Source organism: Thamnophis elegans, chromosome 7 (genome assembly GCF_009769535.1).
Source record: "Thamnophis elegans isolate rThaEle1 chromosome 7, rThaEle1.pri, whole genome shotgun sequence".
Taxonomy (NCBI): Eukaryota; Metazoa; Chordata; class Lepidosauria; order Squamata; family Colubridae; genus Thamnophis; species Thamnophis elegans.
In genome coordinates this window covers 18,652,313-18,663,226 of record NC_045547.1, presented here as the reverse complement: position 1 = coordinate 18,663,226, position 10,914 = coordinate 18,652,313, and the positions used below count along the sequence as shown (strand labels likewise).

The 10,914-nt window shown below is 34.3% G+C and overlaps 1 protein-coding gene across 2 annotated transcripts in view; it reads right to left on the bottom strand.

Annotated features, from left to right (window-relative positions):
- Positions 1-1,547: 1,547 nt before the first annotated feature.
- RESF1 (retroelement silencing factor 1) overlaps positions 1,548-10,914 on the bottom strand; it is a 28,846-nt gene continuing 19,479 nt past the window's right edge. Inside the window, exons 4-6 of one of the 2 annotated variants that reach the window (XM_032221277.1) lie at positions 4,824-10,105; positions 3,928-4,005; positions 1,548-2,577 (exon numbers count right to left, since the gene is read on the bottom strand). In XM_032221277.1, coding sequence (XP_032077168.1) covers positions 2,420-2,577; positions 3,928-4,005; positions 4,824-10,074 — 5,487 coding nt within the window. In that variant the 5' untranslated portion in view covers positions 10,075-10,105 and the 3' untranslated portion in view covers positions 1,548-2,419. The remainder of the gene's footprint in view (positions 2,578-3,927; positions 4,006-4,823; positions 10,106-10,914) is intronic. The other variant, XM_032221278.1, reaches the window with a different exon arrangement.

Below are 10,914 nucleotides of genomic sequence, written 5' to 3'. Positions count from 1 at the left end.
TATGTTTACAGATAATGGGAAGACACAATCATTTTTGTAATTTAAGAGGTGAAAAGTTACTAAAATTGTCTGTACTTTTTGCGATGAAAGCTGGGATTCACTCCTTTATATATCTTTTTTTTACTACATTCCTAGTTTTCTTTCATTTTTTTCTATTCTTTTATGTCTTTCCTATTATTCCACTTTGCTGTTTTTACTCCTTTTTTTAGCTTGTTTTTTTTTTCTTCAATAAAATTTAAAAAATGAAGTTGACTAAAGCTTAAAGTGATTTCCTATCTGGTTTTTGCATTGTTCATCACTCTTATCTCATTCAATGAGATTTTAGAGGAAGTGGTGGTTTTAATCATCCACACTGAATAAAGTGATTGAATAGGTATTACTTTATAAATAGAAGCAACAGCCTATTGCATGACCTCATCCTCTGCAGGAGATAGATATGAATATGTTATCTACAAAGTAAAGAAACTGGAACCAGTCAGTTTCAGTTCTCTCTGAATTGAATAGGACTGAACACTATTTTTGGAACCAAGCTAATGCATATTAGAAGTCCAAAAAGGAAATTACAGTTAATATCTAATATTTTATAAATGAACATTAAAGGTATTCCCTTGGCATTCAATAGTTAGTTTGCAAACTAACATAGAGAACTTCAGCAGTTAACAGTCTGTGGGGAACATTTAATTCAATGACAAAAGAACAGAGGCAGGTTGAAAAAAGAGTGGAGGAAATGGGATTTTGAGGAAGGATTCATTTTACTGGAGCAGAGGCAGGGGCCAAATATAAACTGAGGAAGCAGAAAAATAAAAATAGAAAGATGCATTAAAATGTTGGCCCAGCCTAACACTGGATTCATTTTACCCAGAGCAATTTAAGCCAATAATTACACTGAAAAAGGAAACTGGGACTCAACCATTTATTTCTGTGCAGAAATCTTTACTTAAGTTATCAATAGAATCATGATTTGGGCAGCTCTATGGTTTACCTTTTTTTTTTCAACAGAGAATGATCCCACAAGTTTAAACAGGTTTCTGTTCTGTGTTGTTTTCTATTCTGGAAAAATAATGGTGGGCTTTGTTTAATTCTGGTGATTTTGTGTCCAGCAGAGGAAATACTAGGCTGAGTCATCTAATCACATACCTGTTTGCTGTTGAAATAATTCATTCTTGTCACTTTTTCTCTTTTAATTACCAGAAACTACAGATTCTAAAAACCCTCTTTGGCACACATATTGTGATTTTTGAAGTGGATGCCAGGTATTTGAAAAATCCTTTAATTAGGAGAATAGCAAGAAATGTGCTTACACATGCCAAACTGGAAGTCTCATACACATCATTTAACTATGTTATGTTTCCTTGTGTGGGTTGTTTTTTTCTTTTCTTACAAGCTTTGTAAACTTTCAGTCAAAAAAGCAAACCTTTATAAAAAGTAGAACTAAAAAATAGATTTTGGAGATGAGTCATGTTGCACAAGATGTCATTTATAATCTTAGCCAACCAACTTAAAATTTCAGCAAGTAATGTTTACAAATACACAAAAACCACTTATGGTAAAAAATAAATGTGTTTTTAATTCTGTAAACAAATAATACCATTTGAAAGTGACTAAACATTTACTGAAAATACATATTGCTGTCAAAATAAAAAAAAAGTAACAAAAGTGCCAAACAATAAAAGGCACAACATTCAATACGATAGTTTCTAGGCACAAAATTTTGTTACATTTAGCTAATATAGCTTACTGAGGGATTTGTCTTGTAAAAATAACTGGAAGAGTCCAAATGAAATGCTTGTTAAAGGGGTTCTGAATGAAAATTTTTAAATATATTTTCATTTAAATCATAGCAACCGTTTCAAAAATAGCCCTTTTGCTTTTACTTGGAACCCTCCTTCCCCCCAAAATCCAGCATGTAAATGGATTACAGTACAGCAAAGTGAAGACTGATTCTCTGGTATGATTCTAATGTCCCAACAAAATAGGTAGCAGCTAATAAACTCCAATGCTCCTTGATAAACCTAAGGCTTATTACTAATTTTTATTAATGCTTTAATTATTTCCACAACATTTAATAAAATACAGCTCCATTCCTTTAAAACGTCTACATAAAAAATGCAAACTATTTTACCTCGTTTTGAACTGATATTGCCATCATTTCTGAAACTCAGGCCGGATATTGAACTTAAATGTATCTAACAAAATCTCCCAACAGTTGAAATTATAACGCATTCCAGAATTCAACAATTAGCAAACCTACCTACTTAAGTATCATTACATACTTAAGATAACGGTAGGCATGAAATAAATTATGGAAGGTCACATAGATGACAGTCATATCTTATTACAGGCCTGAGTCATCATGAGTCATCAGTACATTAATATAAGCGCAAGCAGTCCAAAATGTGTTGTTTACAAAAGAAAGCTCCTAGCTTATGGGGCTGCTATCCAAGCTTTGGCTTCTTTTTTCTAGATGCATTTTCCGGTAGGTTTCAAAAGTGGCTTTGGAATCCTTCATGGACCCATGGAATACTTGGTTTCTTTCCAATATTTTTATTGCAGCATCAAGTGGAATGTCGTCATTAACTGCAAAATGAGCAACAAAACCATCTGCGTTATTTTAGTGTGGTGTCTTACAATAGAAACATGCAAACAGAATGTGTGCTTTGCTTCATTCAGATAACAATTGCATTGTATCCAAACGAGAGAAATGGGGTTATTCTTGTAAAAGAAAAGAAGCTGAGAGACTCCAAATTTACACTTTTCATAACTCAAGCAGCACCTTTGTAACCCATTAAAAGAAGATCTTATGTAAAGGGTTTGTTTAGGGGAGAAACAAGGCTATAAATCTGATTGAGAAGTTCCAGACCAGGTCAGCCTGACATTATTGGAATCAGCCAGTGTCAGTTTCAAAAAACTGCCATAATGGGACTGTCTTGTTATGGTCCTATTATGGTGAAATGAGGACAAGGGGAATTCCATAAGGGGATTTTTGATCTAGAATTTGTTTGCCAAGTAGCCAAAAGATCATATAACACAGATACCATATTTTCCGGAGTATAAGACACACCAAAGTAATAAGACCCACCAAGATTTTGAAGAGGCAAATTAAAAAAAAAGTAGGTAGGTAGGTAGAGGGATAGACAGGGAGAGAAAGAGAGAGAAATACAGTAGGTAGGTAGGGATAGAGAGAATAGGTAGGTAGGTAGAAAAAGGGAGAGAGAGAGAGGGGGAGAGGGAGAGAGAAGATAGGTAGGTAGAACTGTTTCAATTGTTGAAAGCTTTGGAAGTAAGCAGGACAAAGCTACTCTGTCACCTCCTCCTCTAAGGGGACTGTGAGCCTGCCCTTGTATATTCATAGCAACTTTATCTTATCTCCTTTTTAGCTGCCACACACCTATCTGATATTGATCTCTTCCCGTATCTGTAGACAACACTGGGATTTTCTCCTTGCAATAAAACCTGTGGGATGCACTGGTGAAATCTCACAGCTTTTCCCTGGTTTCATGACATTAACAACTACCAAAATCAACACCAACATTTATCTCTTGGAGAAGATAATTAAATAAAACCAAGTAAGTTTTCTGCACAGTCCTCAAATTCAAATTACAAATAATCCATCTGGCTCAGTCTGCAGGTCTATTTAGCCAAGCATCTTTAATCCACCACAGCCAGTCAGATTTCTCTGAGAAGCCAACGAGCAGGATTGCAAGTCTCTCCTGTTATCAATTGAGTAACTATGTTAATTTCACCTATCTCATTTTCAATAGCTAGATTAGTCTAACAAAAGTAATTCCAAAAATATCAACCTGCTGAGATGTTACTCAAAGTATAGAAATGGAAGGAAGATCAAAGTATTGTTTGGCAATCTGAGTGGTGTTGATGAAACTTCTGTTCACCTCCTAAATCAAATGGCTAGGTTTTAGACATGGTTACCTTGAATTTCATTTTCTTCTGTTTTTCTTCTTTTCATGGGACGGTAATTTAACCAATCTTCTCTTTTACTTTTGACTGCTGTAATTAATAATTAGAAGCTTGTTTGATAAGAGCATGTAAAAAAGTGAGCCAGATTGACTACATATAGTACCAAAGGCTAAGATACAAGTAGTCCTTGACTTACAACAGTTTGTTTAGTGACCATTCAAAGTAACAACAGGACTGATAAAAGGGTCATTACTGTTTTTCACACAACCATTGCAGCATCCCCATGGTCAGGTAATAAAAATTCAGCTGCTTGGAAACTGACTCATATTTATGACAATTGCAATGTCATTCAGTCATGTGATCACCTTTTGTGACCTTCTGACAAGCAAAGTCAATGTGGAAGCCAAATTCACTTAAGAACATTGTTACTAATTTAGCAACTGCTGTGATTCACTTAACAATTGTGGCAAGAAAGGTTGTAAGAAGGGACAAAATTCACTTAACTGTCTCATTTAGCAACAGCAATTTTGGGCTCAACTGCAGTTGTAAATCAAGGACTATCTATATTTGCCCTAGTGGATAAAACCCCAAACTATATAAATATATGATATTTTATTAGTTATATTAAGTTTTTGAAATGTAGGGAATTTTCATCAGAACAAGATGATAGCCAAATGAAATCCAAATCTGTAACAGATACTACTAGCTACTGTTGAGTTGAGATCTTTAGCATCTTGCTACAGATTTCTACTGATTGAATATTAAAAAAAAGCTTTCTAGCCAAATTAAAAGATATTTTATAGATATTTAACACTTTAGACATAGCAATATAAATGCAGGATTAGCTTGCATTTGTAATATTTTAAAAAGAAAATACCGTTACGGATTAAAAGGAAACCCAACTGTACCTGTAACAGGTATCTTGTTTTTTTCAGGAAGCTTTGTTGCTTCTAAAGTTTGTTGTTCAGAGGTGGACTTCCTAAATAATATTTCTGGACACATTTTAAATTCAATCATTTGTGGCCTCTCTGCTTCAGACATGCCTTTCTGGTGGGGTTCAGAATCCTCAATTTCATTACTTGATTTCATGTGCCAAAGAGCTTTGGAGTGCACAGAATCCAGGCTTGTCAAACGAATAGTCTTCTGGGCAGTCCGTTTAAATGCAACTCTGTTCAAATAGTTCTTCTTTTGTTCCTTTTGCAGAAAAACAGTGTGTTTATTTTTTCTTTTAAAACATTTTTTATCAGAAAGTGATTTCACAGACCACTTGTCTGGGTTACTACTATCCAATGTGCCTTCTTTGACTGGAGAGTGAACTTCAAATACATTGGAAGGATTATCTCCTTCATTCTGAGGTGCAGGAATTCTATTATCATGAATTTGTGAGCTTTGACATGCATCTTTCTTAACTTTTCTGTATGCATATCTCTCTAGATTTATTCTTTTAACAAGCTGTGAGAGATTTTTTTCAACAGGCTGCTTAGGACAAATAGGTTCATTATATTTTACTTGTTTGTATCCGTATTGTTTCTCCAAATCTTTAAATTTCATTCTATTTAAATGTTCTTGTGAGCCCAAGGTAGAGTTATGCTCAGAATTTTCATGTTTTTCAGAAGCAAAGCTAACACTATATAATGTTGAAGAGGGCATGACATCACTAGTCTGAGTTTCCAATACGTTAACGGTTTTTCCCTTCATCATTTGTCTCTTTAGATTCTTGCTTGAAATTGGTCCTTTAATCATGTGTGTTTCACTAGTATCTCGTTTAATTTTGTATTTTTCAAAATTTATACTATGCTTAATTTCTATTCCTCTGTGGCGATCAATATCTGTTTTTGATTTCAGAGTTTTATTAAAAGACTTTTTCTCCAATTTCTTTTTGGCAAGTTTTTTGATAATTATCTTTTTGAAGTCTGTATTTAAATGATACTGTGCTTCACTTTTTGAGATATTCCTTCTACCATTTTTCTTGTGGTGTATTTTATTAGTTCCAACTCTTTCTCTCTGTAGAGACTGGGAATCTGCAGAATGAGAATGTTTTATACCCCGCTTTTTAGATTCTTGTGAATTTGATTTTTTCAATAAAGAACATGGAGTAGTTGCTTGCTCTGATTTGGGTAGTTTATCTTCTTTTACTTGAGATTCCATTTCTTTACATCCAAAACTTTTGTTTAAAGTTTTGTTACTCTGATCTCCCAAAAGAAAGATATTATTGCCTGCATCTAATATGGAATTCTGTACTTCATTTTTTAGGCTACAATCAGATTCACCGGATTTTGATCTCTCTTTAGACTGTGAATACAGATCAGTTTTTCCCTTCAAATTAGGTTCTTTAGCTAGCATGCATGAACAAGGCTCCACATTATATTTTGAAGCTAACCATCCTGGCAAGCAGCAGTATGTCCGTTCTGTTTTTCCAACTCTTTCAGATTTGATAATTTTGCTGTCAACATTTAAATCCTGGTTAGACTTCCTGTAGTGTCCTATATCTTTATGTTTTGAATCCATTCTCATCTGGTCATCTCCATGGTTATCTAGCTTGTTGGACGATTGTTGACTGCATTCAGGAAACACTTCACTCATCTGTTGAGAATTTAGGATTACTATTTTAATTTGCTGTACTGCATCACTAGGATCAAGACTTTTCTCATGACTCATAGTATTTTCTTTATCTTTTCTTTCTGTCGGAATAGTTATAGAATCTTTGTTTTCTATTTCCTTTACCATATTCAAATAACCAATTCCGTAGGGAAATTCTTTTGAAAGCTCAGTTAGCTGATTGTTCAAAAACATTACAGAGGATTCAGTGGTGCTTCCCAAATGGGCTTCCTTGCCTTCATCCAGGGTGTGCTCTGAGTCACCTGCTTTTCTAATAGTGGACATGTTGTTTGTCTCACACAGACTCTCCTGATTTTCAAACACCTTGTCATTGGACAAATCTGTATTGCAACTGTAAGAGAAATCTTGCTCAATTTTATTTCCTGAAAGTGAAGGAACTTCTAAAAAGTCATTGTTCTTTTGTTTCTCTGAGTTGGTTGCATTTGTTTCCACTGGGGTTTTATCACACTGAGGGCTTCCTAATGTTTGCATGTCTTCAGGTTTTCCTGCAGAAGCTTTGGATAAACTTCCTGATGGTAGTAAAACTCTGCCTTCCTCTGAAAAACTCATCCCAACTTCAGGGTCATTTTTCAAAAGGCCATATTCGTCCTCATTGTGTGGTAGAGAAGACAATTGTTCTCCTGACATTTCAAGCTTTCTGCCAGGTTTCAAAAGGCTAGTACTAAAGATGTCTGCTATTTGCGAATTATAAAATGCATCACCCTGTACAAGAGTACATACACCAGATATTTGCAATATACTGTCTTTCAACCCGACTTCCGTAGTAGTATTGGATTCATCCAAATTTGGACCATGTTTTTTTGATGTTACACATTTTTGAGAAGATGCAGTTAAATGATTAGTGATCAGTTCACATTGATGTTGGTCTCCTGAATTGAGGACATGTTGTTTTAATCCAAGTGGCAAGGAATTTGTTTTCTCTTGATTTAAGTCAAAAGAGTGATTTGTTTCAACTTCTGCTTTTACTATTTTATTTTTTCCTGTGGATTTGTCTGTTCTCTGATGCACATTTAAATCGCAATATCTATAGGAATCTGTAGGTGAGTAAATAGTTTTTTCCTCGTTACTATCTGATTTTGTAGATATAACTTTTTCTGAAGTATGGACAGTGCCTTCTTCAATATCGGTAGCTGGATAAATGATTTCATTATTTTTCTGCACATCATTATTTTTTGATAATATCCGTGGAGTAACAACAGCTACTTGAGGTTCAGAGCCTTTTGGCAAATTGGAATGTATTCCATCAAGGTTTTTTTCAAAAGATGAAGAACCATGAATCTGAGTCCTTTCAACTGTTTTAGTGTCATAATTTTGAGTCAATATATTGGGGAGGTTTTCCAATATTTTTGCTGTACTCTTGCCATCTATCCCATCACTGGAAGATTCAGTATTTCTATTTATTAGTTCATTTAAGGATTTTGGGAGGCATTTTCTCCAAAGAGCCAGGCTTGTTTTCAGTTCTTCCAAAGAACAAGTTCTTTCTACACCATGAGTTCCAGTTATAGCTTCAACTCCTTTGGAGACAGAACTAGATGTATCAGCAATCTTTTCACTATTTGTAGGTTTCTGTAGGCAAGTATTTTCACTATACTGAATGTGACATGCAGGAATAGAATTACCATGTTCTTCTTTTATCAATTTTTTCATTGAGGAAGGTTCCTGAGAAACATCTGAATTCTGAACTAAACTCTGAATGCTACCATTTAAATACTGAACACCACCACTTTCTGAATCTTTATTCTGTTCAGAAGAATTAAGTAAGTCACTGTTAGGTACAGCTGATATTTTCTCCAATTGATTATGAGTAGATTTAATGATGCTTGTTCCCTGAGTAGAACCAGCAGGAGAGATTTTATAGCTTAATTTAGTAGTTCCATTAGTGTTAACAGGATTTCCAAATGCATCATTAGAATCAGTACTTGAATTATCTTGAACAATGAAATGCTTATTTTGGTATTTATCTCCACCATCAGCAAGTAACATATTTTCATCATCAGTACCTTTCAGCATATGCCACAGAATTGGCAATAAATGGTACTTTGTTTTCTGTGGTACAACTGAAGAATTGTGCGAATTAGATGAAAACTGATTTGGAGTGACTTTATCTGAGCGAACCTGCTGGACAGTACATTCTACAGATGGGTTGGTATTATGAGGAAATGAATTATTAGGATTTTTATTGTTTATGGACGTATTAGAGGTCTGCCCATTCTGTAGAGAAGATAAATATATTTTTTGTTTTAAACTAAAATTGTCTTTAAGTTTTAATAATGCATTTCTCATTTCATACAAGGCTTGAACATCTAGTGATAAACTCTCTCTAGTTATTTTATATTTATCCTTAGATAAATTCTCATTACTTATGTTCTTTTCTAGTTGCAAAGTTTGATTTGTTTGTTGCAAAGGTTCAGCAACCTTAACTGTTGTAGTGGTTGGTACACTGTTAGAAAAATTACCTTCAACTTCAACATATGACTTTACTGATTCATTAGAAACCTGCATTGTAGTTTTTGGTCCACTTACATTATAGGCTGGGGGGGCTGCCACATTTGTTTCTGTGCAGGATGAGAGAGGTTGAGATTTCTGATCAGGCTGAACAGAATATAAATTGCTATTTTGATCAATCAGAGAATTATGATAACTTTCAACTTTTTCATTAGATAAAATTGCAGTTGGTTGTTGCACAACAAATTGTCCATGGTTCACTTGTATGGGGACCATCAAGTCTGATAGTGAAGAATTAGTAGTTTGGATTGCGTTCCTGTAATCATAATGAGAATAAATTGTATATGGTGGGTTTATTTGATCAGAAGCATAAGGTTGTGATTGCATTGTTACTGGAATAGCTGAATTTGGGCACTTCTTTGCCGAAGAGTAATTAGGATATTGGACATTTTGCTGAGGAGGTAAATAATAATTTGATGCAGAGTTAAGGGACACTCTAGCATCTGCTTGAGAGGTAGCAGGCCCATTCATGTAATAGTAGGGCATCCGTGTTACGGCCCTTTTTGGAGATGAAGTATTTAGGGGATCTTGTTGATAAACCAAGGTTCCCATAGAATTTGAACAATTCTGCAGTATCTGATTACTGAAACTGCCCACAGCCATATATGCATTTGTCTTTTGTTGCATATTTTGCACAGAATTAACCGTACTTCCCTGTAATGGCACAGAGGAAGAGACATGCATGTTCCTTGATAAATTTGGATTCTGTACATCAGCTGCCATTTGGACTGTCATGGTGGAAAGTGATGGTGACAAATTGTAAAAATTATTGTTTAGTCCAAAACTTGTTTTAGACACTGCTACTTTAGGAAATATTGGCTTTGAGGTTTTAGAAGCCCCGTTATTTCGAAATTGTCGTTTATTTGTCAACATATACTTCATATTTGATGGAATATTTGTGGTTTGGCTATTTCCAGAGTTACAAAAATTCTGCATTAAGACATTTGTTTGGGAAGTAATAGAAGCAGCATCAAGGGGCATCAAGTAGGATTCATGTGTTTGCATCTTATTGATTGTCCCTACATTCCAGTCCATTGTGTTGAAAGTTCTTTTGATTTTCAGGAATCTAAGAAGAGAAAAAAGAAATCATACAATTTCATTTAGGTCTATCAAATGAAACCATACAGCTCCTTAGCAAAACGCTATTTTATAAGCTATTTCTTCCCAGCCCCATATAAATTAAATGAACATTTCTGCTATCATCCTATCCCACATTAAAGTATTTTAAGAATTTCTAAATGCTAGCACTAATATAGGAAAGTTAACAGATCTCAATAGTTTTACATTCCACAACAATGGTCAAATTTTGGCAAAATTAACAGTATATATTCACAATTCACAACAGTATATAATCACATTTAAGCAAGAATGGTTCCCATATAAACTTCACATAGAATGGTAAATATAGTCACTTAAAGTTTGATTTCTTAGTGAGCTTAATTGTTTACAAATATTGTAAGTTAACAAATGCACAAAAAGGGAAAGCTAGTTTTTCTCTTTTAAAAAAATATCTAATTGGTATACTAATTGTTATATAACAAGATTTGTTATCCTATTTATTTGTTTGTCTGTTTGTTTGTTTAAAACATTTATATAGCCACCCAAACAGCATATTCATTTTTAGTATATACAAACAACATCACAACGGTGATATCCATAAGATCTCTCCCAAAGCTTACACACCAACCAATGCTGAATTAGTGGCTTTATATAGTATTTACCACAAGTCAGAGCTTATCTGATGCTCTGATAAGATATTTCCTGTATCCAAATAGCAATAGTTTTTGCAATGCTGTATAACACTCAAGAAAACTTGTTGTGACTCAGCAGCAGCTTGCTGTGAGTTGCGTCAGGATGCAGGAATAATGAGCAGCT